Below are 16327 nucleotides of genomic sequence, written 5' to 3'. Positions count from 1 at the left end.
CTTCTCGTGGGGACTGGAAGTAGTGGCCGGGCACCCGTGTGAGAGTCGCGTTAAGGGCTCAGGGTGGCTGGGGTGTGGGAAAGGCCTGGGCCTGGGCCTGGACACGTCAGGGTGCTGGTGGAGGCAACCCAGATTCACCGGTGAGTGTGGCAGGCTTGGCAGTACCCCACGGTCTGGGAGGGGAGGATGGGGGATGGAGAAGGCTGAACTTGGGGAGAAGAAAGAGCTGGGGCTCTGTGTTTGGCCCTTTAGCGCTCACCTCCTTACTGCCCCCATGGGGCTGTGCATACAACAGGGTTGCTCCCGGGCTTCTACTGGTAGCAGCTTGGGCCTTTTCAGGAAGTGACTTGCTCCTGTAGGGATGCAACCTATTGGAAACTGGCTAAAGGTTACACATCCATCTTTATTTTGTGGGGATCTCTGTTTAAGGGAGTGGAGCAGAACGCAAAGGGCCCTGACATGTGCCTGGGTGACATGACCTCTGTGTAATGCTGAGTGTTCCTGCTGGTGGCCTTCAGCTGCTGGGCAGCGTTTGATCCCATGGCTGTCCACTCCCAGCACACAGGACAGCAACTCAGTTTTTTATCTGCTGGACTTTTTCCCTTTTGTAGCTGTGTAGGTGACTCTTACTAAGAATTTTCTTGTTTGCTACTTGGCTGAATCAAATCCACCAATACAGAATGACATATTTTCTTTTTGTTTCTATTCTGCCTATGATGTCAAATGATAAATAATCAATACAATGTGTGTGCTGTTGTTCTTTTACAGTTTGCCACAAGAGACAATCTCTGTTCAGTTCGTGACTGGAATGATATTTGTCAGTGGTGCTCTCAAAAGGACCCCACAGCATCTTACCCTGAAATCAGTGTCTCTGAATTTGATCTACTCCCTTGTCCTGTCCTCTCCCTGCCATTCTAAAATTTACATATTTTTTTTGTCCAGAAGGTTTAAATTAAAATTGTATGCTGCCCTAGGATGAATATTTTTCTAGTTCTTAAGAAGCCTACAGAAGGAATGGCCAAAGCATTTAGTCTGAATTTGTTTTAAAGCACTTCTAGCTTCAGGTGTGTTTATTGTGTGACTTTGTAGTGTCCAGGAGACAATATCTAGAAAGAGCTTTGCTTCCTAGATCTTATACCATCTGTTAAATCCCCTTTTCTCTAAGGCTGTGTGATCTGATGTCTAGAGCAATGAGCTATAAGAATCAGGACTGCTATTTTTCTGTTCCAGCTTCTCTTCCTTCCAGCTTGCTGACTGATTCTGGACAAGTCATTTCACAGCTAAGTCTTGAGGTTTAAGGCACATCTTGTGTCTATTTTGTGAATCTTGTTAAAAGCATTCATTTTTGATTCTTTCCTTGTTTCTAGATTCATAGCAATTGCTGAGCATGTGTGTGCACCCCCAGTGATTTGCCTCACCTTTTCTAGCTGTTCCTGCCCTTCACATTCTCACTTTGCATCCTTTATTTTGCAGGATTTGTTCTTGTCCTTTTCAATGGAGACTGACTGCACAGATCAATAATGAGGACCAGCCCTCGCAGGCCCTTAATTCTCAAAAGACGGAAACTGACCCTCCCACAGAAGGATGCATCCAGTGCTTCAGCAAGAGATGAGCCCAGTGGTCAGGGTAAAAAGACTCCTAAGCAGGAGTACAGCCAAGGGAACCAACACAACAACCAACCCAGACACAAAATGGACTGTGGCCTGCAGAAATTCCCAGCAGGAATAAAGATCATCAACCATCCTACTATGCCCAACACACAAGTGGTGGCCATCCCTACAAGTGCTGATATCCAGAGCATCATTGAGGCACTGACAGCAAAAGGAAAAGAATGTGGCAGCAATGGGCCCAACAAATTCATTCTCATTAGCAGTGGGGGCACCTCTCATTCAGCAGATCCAGCAGCATTGCAGCATCTCCCATCAGAAGAGAAAGCCAATACAGCACCCAGTGAGGCAAATGGTTGGGAAAGAGAGAAGAATGTTATCCAGACCCCTGATTTTGCAGGAGGGACAACACTCTGGCGCTCAGGAATTGATTCCATGTTTGGGCAGGAACAGGAAGGCAACAGTATGTAGTCTTTACCCTTTTCTTGTCCTGCCATGTAGAGAATGAGACCTGAAGTATACCAATGAGTGTGGTGCCCAAATATCAGTACACAATAGTGACAACTATTCAGTTAACTACAAAATAATTGATGTGCATTAGCTATTCATATGTAGTGAATCCTGAAGGATCTTAGTGGATATATTTTTGTACAAGAAACAGGCCTGACATATCAAGGTGTATATAGTAGAGCAAAATTTTAGTGCTGGGGAAGAAAGAGGAGGTGGTTTGAGGAAATCAAGACTAGAACAAAATACTAACTTCCATTTAGCAAAAGTTTTGTGACTGGAATCAAGACTAGCACAGAGCATTCTAATGAGCAGCAAAACACATGGGCCTAGAACTTTGAAGCAGAGATGATTTCCCCTCCTTTAATAACTGTGTGGCAAGTCTCTTTCCTTCTTGGCTGTCTCATGAAGCTTCAGGCCAAAGGCTAGAAGTGGGATGGATTTTATTTTGAATGGCTGCTCGGAACAAATGTGTGTTTACTACTTAAAAAAAAAAAAAAAAAAAAAAAAGCTTTGGTTCTTTGGGGCTGTAACAAATCTTATCCCATGGTATAGTACTGTCTGTCAGAATCCATAGGCAGCTCCAGTAGCTGTATTGCTACAAACAGCCTCACCAGAAGTAGTAAAACCATATCTGTTAGCTTTCATCACTGCTGTTAAAAAATCTGCAGATATCTGAGCTTCTGACTTAGGTCTTGTGATGGGATCTTTCTGCTGGAGCTTATGCCATCACCTTTCTTGGCCTCTGCCTATTAGATTTATCCTTTAGCTAAAAATACTTGAATTCTTGAAGTACTCTAGTCAACATAGTCCTGTTTTTGGTCGAGAGCAATAGTCTGGTTTCAATGGGGATTTTCGGGCTGCAGCTTTTTTTCAGAAATTGGGCAGATTCCTATGAAATCAGGAATTCAAGATATATCCACAAGACACTATCTTTGCAATACTATCTTGTCCCTATCCTGAGACAGAGAGATCTTTTTGAGAAGAGTGGCCAGGCTCTTCCTTTCGGCACTTGGGATTAAGGGGGAAGAGTGTTACTCATGAGTAAACAGAGCTATGGGCTTGTTATCCCAACAGGCAGCAGTGAGGCAACTAGCTCTGTATTGGATAATAGTCTCACTAACATCCAGTGGCTGGGGAAGATGAGATCTGATGGGCTAAGTCCTTGTTCTGTGAAGCAGGAAACAGAGAAAGAGAACCGGATACCTCTGCAGGAAAGAATCAAGGTAAGCAGGAGGAGACAACAGAGCATGCACTAAAACTATAGGGAAGCAATGCCTGTGGGTCAGATGGCTTGAAAGAACCAGGCATGACAATCTCTAAGTAATCAGAGATTCCCCTTTACTGATTTGAATAGCAGGACCTGGAGCATCCAGGGGTGTTCCATGGCCCTTTTCCTTGGCTTTGCAAGCACTCATGTATTATTCCTTCTGTATCTCAGACTGAAGAAGATTCTGCTGCTACCATTCCTACCTCTTCATCTTCCTCCTCCTGGCAGGATTCAGTATCAGAACGACCCCCTTACTCCTACATGGCCATGATCCAGTTTGCCATCAACAGCACTGAGAAGAAGCGTATGACTCTGAAGGACATCTATACCTGGATTGAAGATCATTTCCCTTATTTTAAACATGTGGCTAAGCCAGGTTGGAAGGTAACATGCAGACCACCAAGTAGCTGTGGGCCACAGGGTGATAATATCGTAAGCCTTTTGGATGAAAATGAAAAGTTGTTCCCCAGCCTGCAGAGCAAGATGGAAATTTTAATTTTAATTTAAAAACCCCCCGCCCCAAGTGCCCTCTCATTCCAGATGTCCATGTTCCACTTCCAGTATCCTTTTTTCTCATGCCACATAGGAAAGATGGTGGGATGCTTGGTCACTGAAGTAAGAATAGGGATCTCGGGAGTAAGGAGGATACGAGGCTTCTATGACAGGGTTGGCTGGGTATGCAGCGAACATGAAGATCCACTTCACCTAGACTTTGGAACAGAATTATTGTGCCAGGGCAGTCATGTCTGAGGCATGTCCTGCTGTGCTTATAAAACTACCGCTTTTTCTTTCCCCCAGAACTCTATTCGGCACAACCTGTCCCTTCATGATATGTTTGTCCGTGAAACATCTGCTAATGGTAAAATCTCCTTTTGGACTATTCACCCCGATGCCAACCGTTGCCTGACATTGGACCAGGTGTTTAAGGTGAGTGCCTCATGCAAAGAAAATCTCACAGTCTATCCAGTCCTTAAACGCCACACTTGCCAGAGGCATCTTATTTTAGCAGGAAGGTTAAGCTGCTTTGACATCAGCCTTTTTGTAGAAGCTGGATTAGGTCTCTCTTGCTTGACAAATAGACAAGCTCTGTATTTGAAAGAGAAGGTGTCGTGGCTGTGTACATAAACTGGAACTTCTTTGGGACATGTGTATTTGTATTCTTCAGGTGGCGTGCCAAATGTAATAATGAGCTTGTTTGACCTGTTTCCAGGAGCCTGATGTAAACTCCTAGTGGGAAGGTTTCCACTGAAGTGGTCATTAGTACAGTTCCTATGCTGTTTTGACTAAAGAGTCACAAGGCAGACTTGCCCTTTCCCAGATGGATGTTTTAGGAATTATCACTTTGTGAAAGAAACCAGAGTCTGGTGTAGGTGTGGTCAGTCTTTCCTGTTTCTTGCAGTGGGTGGGCAGATTCAATTTCTAGTTTGCTCAGATTATACAAGGTTAAAATGCCCCATTTGTTCCCCTTTGGTTGATAACTTCCTCTTATTTTTCTCCCTCTCAATGCCTTGCTGCCACCAGCCGCTGGACTTGGGGTCACCAACATCGCCTGAGCACTCTGAATCAGTAAGACTTTCCCTCTGGCTCGGGGCTTGGGCTTCCATTTTCCTCTTGCCAGTCATTGAAGGAAAAGACAGAAGGCTTGGGGAGGGAGCTGGGTCACTGCTGCACCTAGTCAAACAGCTCCACACATGCCTGTTTTGGGGAAAAGTGTTGAGCCAAAGGTCTATTGCCTTCAGCTGATACGCTTTTTGTTAGCTGGTAAAACTGTACAACTTTGAGCTACTAGAAGCCTACTGCTGAAGTAGGCTGCAAAGAGCCTTCTGAGAACAAGCCCAGCCAGAGGTTTCAGGTACAATTCTGGTCTCCCTGGCTGAAGTCCCAATCTGTTTTGGGGCTCAGACCCAGAGAGAGTAGGATCTCTGTGTGCTCCTTTTCTCATATTGAACATAGCTGCACTGTGACTTGGAAGGATGAACCTGTTTGTTGTCTCTCTTGCATCCAGCTGTTTTAACAATGACAGATGTGCAAGCAGCCAATCAAGCACTCTTCTGTCACCGCTACTGCCCTGGCCCTCTTTCCATCTGCTTAGAGCTCTGATTCCTCCGTTGCCTCCACTATTCTACTCAAACATCCAGTCTATGGTTTGTGTAGAGATCCGATACACAATGAAGTTATCCTGTTTGCCTTTGCTCAGGCACTGAGGACACCAATACCCGGTTACTTCTGCAGCAGAGTCCACAGCTGGAGCAGCTCTGTTGTGCCAGGTCTTTTTCTATGTGGCTTTTGGTTGGTAGCTGGCCTGGAGATGGCATGCCACAAAATAGCAAGTGGCACAGAAATAGAGCCAGCATGAGTGCTTGGTGGTAACAGCTTCTCTCTCTGTATTAGCTTAGCACAAACCTCTGGATTCACAATTCTGAATGAGGCAGCTGTACAAAGATGGGTTCTTCTTTTTAAATCTTTTTCTTTTCTCCTTCTCCTCTTTCTTTTTTTCATGCCTGCAGCAGCAAAAGCGACATGTTCAAGATCCCCAGAAGAACATGGGAAGCAACAGCAGCAGCAAAACTGAACCTCAAAATGCACGTGAGTGTCTGCATCAGCCTAGGCCTAAAAGAATCCATCCCCTAAATCTTGGATACTGTCCCAGATTCCCACAGGAAAAAAAAGTGGAAATTGTAACTCAGCCTTGCCTGCTCAAAGGCTTCCTAGAGCTGTTCTCTTCTGACAGGTTTGGAGCTGAGACAGTGCTGCTATGTCTGAGAGAGGATGAGTGGGGGGGAGATGGAGGGAGTTAGGTGCTCAAAATGGAGTGAGAGCAGAGCTCCCTCCGACTTTAGGTCTAGGATTTGTACAAAGAGCTATATTTTCTTGTTCATCAGGGCTTCTGGCTTGGGATTTGTATCCTCAAAATTAGCAGAGAAGGCTGGTGATTCTATCTCTGATCAGCTGGTTATTTTAGGGGGATTTAGAAGGACTTCCTGCCAGGTGCCTGGGTTTCAAGAGGCAGTAGAGGAAGGGCAGGAGGCTAGCAAATCTGTTCTTTTCCCCTCCAGGCCGAAAGATGAAGCCTTTGCTTCCTCGCATCAACTCCTACCTGGTTCCGATCCAGTTTCCTTTGAGTCAGCCTCTTGTCTTGCAGCCTTCTATGAAGGTCCCTCTATCCATGGCACAAGGGACATCCCTCAACAGCTCGGAGACTGTCCGGAGCAATAAGCGTGTGCGCATTGCTCCAAAGGTTGGGATTTTTTGTTTGGTTGTTTTTCCCCCCATAGCTGTTGCCTTCTTTGGACCCTGTTCTTTGCGTGGTTCCTTTGTGCATCTTTACTAGGTCCTCCAAAAGATAAGCTTATGGCAAAGAACTAGCCAGTGACAATCCTTGCTGCCCTTTTCTGTCCCTAGGGTGACTATTACCCACAAGTTGACTTGCTATAAGGATGTTGCTTTAATTCGCTGGAGGAGGGAGAGGTCTTTCTCTACTGCTCAGATCTGAAGAAATAAGAATGTGAGCAATGGCTCTGTCTTGTCACTGAAATACTCAGATTTTGACAGCTCTGAAGAGACAGCCCTAACATAAGGAGCTGCTACTGAAAGAACACTTCTTCCTATGTAGTCTTTTCTTAGAGTTTTTGGAATTCCACAGAATTAGCAAGAAGCAAGTAACCAGTTAACTCTGGGCTGAATCAAAATGGCTATTAAACATTAAACTCTTGGCATCTCACTGACTGTTCTTCAACGCCTAGACCTTATAAAGCAATAACTTCTTCCATCCTTTCTTAACTCAGTCCTATTTTCTTTGTATGCCTGCTGCTTCATGTTCTTTCCTCCTGTGATTTATGTTTCCCCCATGCTTTTCTTTTCTTTTGATTCCCTCCTTTTTTTTGTTTCCTCCTTTGTTTCCTCATTTGTTTCTGTGAAAATTGTGCTCCTTCGTTTTGTTATTTTACATGTAGATATTGTAAGGAGAAATCAAAGGGGTTACATTTTCCAAAAATATTTAGCTTTCCTCCTGCCTGTCCACCTAGAACAGTTCTTCATAGTGGTCTCAAGGGCATGACTTCCAGTCACTTAGCTAAAATCCTTCCCATGTGATCTGTAGGCTTCTCTGTATTAATTTCACACAAAGACCAATCTCTATCTGCTGTTATTGCTACTGCTTTCTGAAGATCTTTACTGCCAGTATTTCTATTCTTCTTTCCACTATCATTTGTATATTTGGATGTGTTAGATCCTTGCTTACTGACTGCTTATCACTTGTGGGGTTTTTTGTAGATGTCACTCTCTACTGAAGAGTCATCCTCTTTACCAATGACTGCTGTCAAGGAGGAGAGTCAATGTGATGAAAGTTTATTTGCCTCAAACCATTCTCTAAAGGAGAACAACTCCCAGCCTGGTGAGGATTCAACTTCTTTCCCCGAGGCCCTCTGTATAAAGGAGGAGGAAGGCTCCCAACCAGATGACTGGCTGTCTCCATTCACCTCAACCTTACCCATAAAGGAAGATCCAGGCTTGTTCCTCCCAGTCTCGGCCACAAAGCAGAAGAAACACTTCACCTTATTGAAGTCCCCGTCTAAGGGTGTTTCCGACACATTAGTTATAAAGAGACAGGAGAGGTGGGAAATGGGCAGATCCAGAAGGAAACAGCGCCTAGCACTGCCTTGCTCAGAAGAGCCGGTCCTTGTTTTGCCAGAGGGCACTGGCTTTGACCCTTTCCGGTTAGGGGCAGACCTTCCCTTCCTGCAGGAAAGCCAGACTCTAGAGAATGTATCACAGCTCTGCTGCTCCCAGGAGGAAGAGGGGCCCTTTAAAACACCAGTCAAGGAGATGTTCAGCAAGTTGCCAGTTTCTTCTACTCCCAGCAAAGTCCCAGCTACTGCCCCCCCACTAGGGTGCCTTGATCCCTGGAAATCTGCATCATTAGCCAAGGAAAGTAATGAACTGGACTTCAGTCCAGTGAGAACCCTTCAGTTGCCATTCACACCTCTCCAGGAGAACCAGGACTTGCTGGGTTTTAACAGCACTCCCCTTAAAAATCCCCTCTTTGGATCTCCTCGGGACCTGCTCAATACAGAATCCACTGAAACGGTGCCTGGCCCCCTTACAAGCTCTCCAACTTTTATTCATGAATCCACTAAGCAGTCATCTGTTGAACTGCCAGCCTCTGGCCTTACTGAAAACCGGTCGCTCATGGAGGGCCTGATCCTGGACACCATGAATGACAGTCTGAGCAAAATCCTTCTGGATATCAGCTTTCCTGGTCTTGAGGATGAAAACCTAGGAACAGACATTAGTTGGTCTCAGCTCATACCCGAACTGAAGTAAACTGGCCCGAGGGCTGAAATTGGCTTATGCTGATATTGCAGAAAGCACTCTCCTCTTCTGAGATATGTTCACATAATCTAAGATGTCCAATATCTGCTTATGACTAGTTCCCCCACCCCTGGAAATACAGGGCATTATTGACTCCTGCTAGGCTGGGAGACAGGCCCATTGGCTGCTATAAGCTCCCTTTTATGAGCCGCAATAGACTATTATGCAGGACAAGATGGAACCTCTCTAATCTTGTGCTAGAGACAAGTCCCTGGAGAGAGATTATTGGGAGAACATCTAGGTAGGCACCGGATGGCCTTTGCTACTGAAGGGATTAGAGAAGATAAAGACACACTCCTCAGTTACATCTGATAGGGAAGGGCCTAGGAACTTCTTCCTAGCTCTGTCCTTACTTCCCTTCACTTTATTCCCCTCTTAGTGTAGTTTTAATGTCTGTAAATACTGTACATGCCTTAAACTAGCCTTTAATTATAATAGTAACTTTATTCCTGTAGGCTTATTATGGGAATATTTGGGCTGGTAAAGGGTTTGGCTTAGAGCGTTCTCCATATGTTCCACTTCTGTACTCTTCCACCCTGGATGAGAGCCCCAATATACCATTTTTTCTTCTTTGACTTCAGAAACACATTGGCCTAGGCTGCTCTGAATGTTGCTGGGGAAGAGATCTCTATGTGACTGAGCAACAAGTCAAGTTATACTTAAACAGGTTATCTGGATTGCAGTATAAATTCTTGGTTCAGCTTCCTCTCACAGCTCCTTTCTCCAGGCTGGAATAGTGAAGAGCTGTTGCTCTTGGATCAAGCTCTAACTCTTCTGGTTCCAGAGTCCTACTATTATGTACTTAGAGGACTAGGTAGAGTCATTGTTGCAGTAAGACTGACTTCTACTGAATGGTTAAAGTGGCCCTCATTACAATCATCAGTTGAAATGGTAAAAGAGAACCTGTCAAGTAGATGCTGATATTTTCACTGAAAAGTGACCTCTTATTGAATTGTGCAACAGGGCAGCTCATCCCAGTTCTGTGGAGCTCATGTCATAGGAGGAAAGTGCCATGTAAAAGATCTTATTCTTCTGCTTACAGACAAATGATGGCTCATGCACCTCAAGCAAACACAGTTTGTGGTCACTACCTACTTAATAAAGCTTGTGTGGGAACACAGCTGAGTAGTGTCTTTACTGTTGTCAGGATTCAGGATCAGCAGTGCACCTGCTTGAAGTTTCACCCTTCTCACTTTGCCTTTTAGCAGCATGCTCAGGCTGGGGCATAGAATGAATAATTGCTTTTGCTTGCCTAATGAATGTGCTTTAGCCTTGGATCTTAATTCTGGGAGTAAGGCCAGGTTAATTTGGGAGGGGACAGGAGCAATTGGAAGAGGATGCATTTAGTTCTACTCTGCCTCAGGAGGAAACACTTTATAGGCAGGTGATAGCTTGAGAGAAGAGATGGTTTAAATGGTTTCAGTAGTAGGCTGAACAACCACAGAGATGACCTAGGCAAACTGTTTAATTTATGTGCCAGACTTTACAAGAGGATAGTAGAACTATCTTGCCTCAAAGGATACTACAAAGTTAAGTGTTAGAATGTGAGCTTCCTGGGTACTGTGGCAATGACAGTCTGTGAAAGACTCTCATGAACTGTCTAATGCCAGTTCTCTCTCCTGTATTTTTCTCTTCCCTCAGGCACCATGGTTTCATGGGTCTCTTTGTCCTACCTAAAGCCCTGAGGGCAGGAACAAATTTTTTTTGAGCAGTCAAGGAACATGAAAAGGTATAAAGAAAAGGAAATCAAAGCCAAAGGGAAGAGAGAGGCCAAGCATACACTAAAGGGATTTATCCCACCACTGTATCATGAGAAGGAACTCTAATAGAGATGCTAAGGGAGAGTGCACTACCTTTTATCCTCTATCTGGAATTCAGGATGTGCTTAATGAAGACTACGTGTCTGATCTTTGGTCCATCATGCCCAAAGATCTGGCTGGTACAAAACAACCAAGGAAATGTAGCAAACCTATTTTTGGTAAGGTAGAGAACTACAGATCTGTGGGGATTTATTTTTATTTTTTAACTTCTGCTAGCCAATGGTTGGTTTATGCCCTGCACTGCAGGATCTCATTTTTGTTTCAGTTCTACTGGAAGAAACTCTTATCTAATATATGATACACAAAGATAGCTAATTATGTTCTGAGTTCTTCTAAGCTTCTGTTTTCAATCATAGACAACATAGGTATACTCAAGATTAGTGGGAATCTAGTGTTGAATTACCTGTTGTCATTGTTCACACAATTGCATTGATTTTTAGCAAACCTTTCTTATTTCAAAAAAGAGAAGAACAAGTGTGGCTTTACAATGCACCTCTAATCTTTTTTTGTGTGTGTATCTTTTCTTCAGCAAAACTACTCTTTTTCTAACATCCTGTTTAATGGGAAGACTTGGTAGCAAAATCCCACTGCTTCCTGCTATCACTACCTACATCCTCAAAGGACTAAGAATTAGGTATAATCCCTATTACTCCTCTTAATTACTGCAGCAATAACTTAAATATTTTTTTTTCTGAATGGGTGAAGCATAGGGGGGAATTTAGAAAAAGGACCAAAAGCTCCTTGTTCCTATCACCAAATTTTCTCACCTGTACTATCCTGTTTCCAGCAGCATGGTGCTTTTTCTGTGATTTCTGGATAAGTGATCATTAGACCATTTTCAGTATTGCTCAGGCCATCTTGACTTTACCATGTTAAGATTTGGTTACTCAACCCCTTGCTTCATATCAAATACCTTTTCCTGCTGTTGATAGACAAATCATAACTTTACAAGTTAGAAGAATACTAACCTACTCTAAAACATCACCAACAGACTAGTTTCTGTATTTTGTAAAGGCAAATAAATTTCCATTCAAAATTTCTCCCTTCCCCCATAAATGCAAAAACAGATTTGGCTAGGTACCCTTTAAGAATTGTGGTTACGTTCTCTTATGTGCTCTTGTTATGTGCTTAAACTTATGTGCTTTGGTTTGAATGTCTCTCAGAAGATATTTAAAGCACTTAATTATTTGTTTCAGTCCTTCTGGGGTGGAATATTGGACTCCCTAATCTTCAGTTTTGTCTGTGCCTAGCACAAGTGACTTCTCAGCTTGAGGCCAATAGTGATAAAAGATTTCTAGCCTGCCATGTGAATCTCAGAACAGAAGATTTTTGTCAGTAATTCAGTCGTTAAGTCCATCGCTTCTGATTGAGCCCAAGGTTTCCTCTCCTCAAAGCAGGAAATAAGAAAGGAATTCAGAAAGCTTTAAGGTTAGGAACTGCTAGGTGCCAGTAGTCTTTTAAGTATATTTAGTTTAGGATTGATTTGCTGATGCTGCCTAGGAGGGCAGGAAGTCTTGATTCTTTTTTTGTTTATCTGCAAATGTCCTCCAGTGAGGAGTTTGCCTCCTGCAGCCCTGACTGAAATCATCATTCTCTGATCACGACATCATAACAGACAGCTGTGAAAACTGATCAAAGCTACACAGCACATCTCTCTTCAGGGAGGAGAGCCAAGACTGAGGGGAAAGCCCTAAACCTAGGTCTAGGCCTAGAGGGAAAAAGAGACATGGGCAGAAGAGACAAACTGCCAGTTGTGGGTTTTCTTTGAGAGTGCTTCCAGTCTGATACTCTCTTGACATGAGCAGAGGCTAGTCTGGGCAATTTCCACTGTGGGCTTCTGATAAATGCCCTGCTAAAACACTTTGGAGTATCTTGCAATAGCGTGACTCAGTGTCGCCCCTGCTGCAACACAGGCAGGGGAGAACATACGCATATCCTTGCTCACATGCACGCTCACATTTGTGGATCGCTCAGACTCGGAGTGGACCTTATGTCTGTCCAGAATCCGTTCCCTTACCGTAGGCCACTTCATCCAATCTCTAGTTCTGACCTTAAGTTTCTCAAGATGCTGCTCTGCTAATCCCTAGCTAGTACAGCCTGAAGTTTGTTAGCAGATCTCATATGCATGTACACATAAAAGAGAGCACACTTGCACAAAAAATAGGAACAGAGTTTAATAAGACAGTTGGACAGACTGCAGTGATTAGGGAAAGGGCTTGGCCAAACAAGCTTCAAGCTTGTCAAGCAGACAAGATCAGCTGCCTACTTGCAGTCAGTCAGCCCTTTTTATCCTCCCACTTCTTTCCCTTTTCCAAGCTTGTTCTTCCCCAATTTTCCTTGATGCATCACTTTATCTGCCCTTGTTCCCTCTCAGATAAACAACACACCGCTAATTACTTTTTTCCTCATTGGTCCTGGTTTTGCTACAGCTGTACCCAAATTTGTTATTTGTGATACAGTTACCTAGGTAATATCAGACCTACCTGGTATTACTGATGCAGTCACCTAGGTATTGCTGGCCTTACAAGATTCTTATCCTCCAAAAGCGTCCAATACTCCCCTTCAGTTACCTGTAAATTTCTGCCTTTTCTCACATAACTGCCCAGTAACCACCTGTGAAATCCAGCCACCCCTCACAGTGCTATCTGTAATTTTTGCCAGCTTCTCACATTATTTTCTCTCATGTCCAGCACTTTGTCATGACATGTCAGAAATTCTTACCTTCTGTTCAGCTATCTAAACTCAAACCAGGGCCTAGTCACCTCCCTGCAGCCTTAACAGACAAAATCTGAGAATGAGTATGACAGTGCCTCAGTCACCATAGGAGCTGGGATCACACAGGTTGATACACAAACATGACATAGCAGCTAGAACTCTAGTAGTCAGTCTTAGTTGAAAAAGACTTTACCTTGAGATGTCCAGGATGGTGTAATATTTCAAGCATCTCAAACTGCTCTCCTGAAAGACACACCTGGTGGGACAAAATGTAGACATGTCTCTAGATACCTACATAGTGCTTTGTCAGGCAGCTTCTGTTAGTCTGCATTATTTATCTGTTCTCCTAATTCTTATGAGAACTAGAGAGTTGAGAAAGTGGTCTTGCTATAGCAAAAGACTCATCTATTAAATTCTATAGTAGATATAGAAATACTCATTTTCTTTTACATTCTGCAGGCTTTTAATACAGTTTCTATAAAACTCTGTGGCTGCTATTCCCTTCCATAATGCTGCATTTCAAGAAAGTTCTTTTTCAGACAAGGAAGATGTTAAATGCTTCAGGAGGCAATTGGCTAGCTTTCCCTCCACTGTAACTGGTTGGGAAGATTTATCAATAAGCATGATGTTCCATGGGTCATAGTCTGGTTTTTGGAATCCTATGCATGTGTGCTACACTGAACTAAGCCTTCTGGCATTTGTGTCATTTAAAGCAATGCCAGTGCTTTTATTGATCTCCCATTTACTGAGAGTTCCTAGGGCCAACCAAGAATGAAACCTCAGTATATTGGGCATATTCAATCAGTCTATGGGCCTTTAATGCACTTGTGTCAAAGACTAACTGACAGGGAGGAGGGAGAACTTAAAAGCCAAATGAAGACTGCAATGGCTTAATTTGGTTATTTCAAGCTTGTCAATGGGGTTGTGACACAAGAGGAAGGGAAGGAAGAATGAAGAATATAGGCAAAAAAATGGAGAAGAATAGTTGCAGCAGATTGCAGTCAGCAAGGGATGGGTCAGATTACCCTTCAAAATATAAGCCATGAGCTCAGCTTCCTTGAATAGAGGACCTGGGCTTCACTGTTTGTGTAGATTGTTCCCATAAAGACACCATGGTTTTCCTGTGGTAATGGAGCACTGGTGATCAGGATGACTGCTGAGTAGAGGAGCACACTGGTTTCTGGATGTTAGAGAATATCGGACTGAAGCTGTCTAGAATTAATTGCTTAGCATAACTTGCTTAGCATTAGTAGCTAAATTTGCTGAAGCCTTAGGCCTCAAGGTGTGAATTTTTACCTAGATAAGTAAAAGGGGGCCCCAGAGCTGGTTCAAGCTGGAGGGATAAAGAAGTTACATGGACAGCAGGAGTAGCAAACCTTGAAGATAAGAAAAGAAGCAGCCTGCCTAGAGACAATGAAGGGGCCCAATGAAGAAGGGGATGAACCCAGACCTAACTATTACTATTGGTCCAAACTATTGCTTAAGGGGCAGGGAATTTAGATTGTAAGGGTATAATTGCCCAGGGATTTCTTTGTTCGGGGTCCCTCTTCGGAGGCACCCAGCTCAAGCTGTAATTACCACACATGTATCATTAAATTTTATTTCTCTCCAATCTGACTTCGAACTTCTGCCTCAGCGGGAACCTAGGGTCGGACCCTGTTATGGTGGCTGGCGAGCCTAATAGTTTCCATAACACTGGACTGTGTGCTGTTCCTAGCCACAAGACACATGTTTTGTTTTCCTCCTGGACAAAGCTATTTCAGAACTCGGGGCTGCAGACTATGTAAGCATAAGCAAATTGAAAGAGTGGGAGTGTTCAGAAGCCATGTTTTGCACTCTTGGAGGCAGGGAGAAAAACAGTAGGAGTACCTTCCAAGAGGCAATAGCAGAGTTGCACAGAGTTGTGCCCAGAATTGCAGCAGAGGTGAGTGGTGGGATGAAGGACTGCATGTGTAGGGATGTCTGTGTATTGCTCAGCTTTGCTATATTTATTTGATACCCTTGGAAACAAAGGCAGAGGGAGGGGAAGAACTCTGGCCAGGAGAAATGTTTACTAAGTACTTAAACCGTTCTTTTTTTTTCCTTCTTCTTTCTTTCATTCTTCCCCCCACACACACTTGTACCCAGCTAGACCTGCATCTGGGATGAGCACCTGGGCAAACAGAGTTCCTGTGTGAAGCATGTGACATAGCCAGGATTCTCCTTGGGACCTTATCATCAACTGGCCATCACAAGACCATCATGCACAGAAACCAAGATTAAAGTCCATCAGAAACTGCGCTCAGCCTGGGAAGATGATGGCCACTGCCATGTCTGGGGTTACAACAACTGACTAGATGTGATGAGACTGCCACGGCTTTTTCCTAGAAGGCCGGGTGTACCTTATGACAGCAACATATGGCGATGGATTATAGCACTTAAGACCTACTGGGCATCCCACTTCTCTGCCCCTACTCCTTCTTTCATGAATGGGAATACCTACCTGAAGTTCATCAGGGAGTGTGTTGTGTTTGTGAACCAGAGAAATAAGAAGTAGCAGTGGTGCAAGCACAGAAAGGATTAGACACATATGAGCAACTGGAGGTGAGGAGTGTATGCCAAGCTGCCCCTCTAGGGAGCAAAGGACACATCTCACTTCCTGAGGGCTTTAAACAGTAAGAAACAAAGATTTTCCCCTCCTTTGCCCCCCTAGGTTTCACTGAGAACGTGCCAGAACACTGGAACCCAATCACTTTTCCACTGGGGAATGATGGGCTCTCCACTGTGTAGGAGGCACCTAGTACTGCCCTTGTCCAAAGTAATTGAGCAGATGGAAACTTCTCCAGGATTTGGTTGGAATCCTTGCTGGTAACACTGCTGCTATCTGCCCTGTACAGGAGAAGGTGAAGAATAGGAGACCACGCACAAGGCCGAAAGACTCCTTGCTTCTGAGTCACTAGTTGACATCAAGAAACTTGAGTCATGGCTCTTTGCTTCTGCTCCCCTGCCTGAAAAACAGCAATACCTACCTTCTTTTGCAAAGCACTTGCATGCTTTAG

General features: G+C 44.0%; 2 protein-coding genes across 2 annotated transcripts; both read left to right on the top strand.

Annotated features, from left to right (window-relative positions):
* Positions 1-67: 67 nt before the first annotated feature.
* On the top strand, positions 68-9862 carry FOXM1 (forkhead box M1). Its single transcript, XM_026079953.1, has 9 exons — positions 68-140; positions 1474-2070; positions 3192-3340; positions 3556-3768; positions 4183-4311; positions 4906-4950; positions 5892-5970; positions 6441-6622; positions 7657-9862. The coding sequence occupies exons 2-9, from the start codon at positions 1521-1523 to the stop codon at positions 8704-8706; spliced, it is 2397 nt and encodes a 798-aa protein (XP_025935738.1). The 5' UTR covers positions 68-140; positions 1474-1520; the 3' UTR covers positions 8707-9862.
* A 5252-nt stretch (positions 9863-15114) lies between these two features.
* Positions 15115-15947, top strand: TEX52 (testis expressed 52). The gene is given in 3 exon segments (XM_026079978.1): positions 15115-15213; positions 15481-15820; positions 15823-15947. Coding segments are annotated over 3 exon segments (564 nt in total).
* Positions 15948-16327: the final 380 nt, after the last annotated feature.

Source organism: Apteryx rowi, unplaced genomic scaffold, assembly GCF_003343035.1.
Source record: "Apteryx rowi isolate R43461 unplaced genomic scaffold, aptRow1 scaffold_506, whole genome shotgun sequence".
Taxonomy (NCBI): Eukaryota; Metazoa; Chordata; class Aves; order Apterygiformes; family Apterygidae; genus Apteryx; species Apteryx rowi.
Note: the sequence above shows the minus strand (reverse complement) of the source record. Positions and strands in the feature narration are given on the sequence as shown.

Excerpts from the sequence above, each read along its gene's own strand:
- FOXM1 (XM_026079953.1), top strand. The coding sequence starts at position 1,521 with ATGAGGACCAGCCCTCGCAGGCCCTTAATTCTCAAAAGACGGAAACTG. Across the intron at positions 2,071-3,191 it reads GCAGGAACAGGAAGGCAACA|GCAGCAGTGAGGCAACTAGC; the intron begins GTATGTAGTCTT and ends TTATCCCAACAG. Across the intron at positions 3,769-4,182 it reads TGGCTAAGCCAGGTTGGAAG|AACTCTATTCGGCACAACCT; the intron begins GTAACATGCAGA and ends TCTTTCCCCCAG.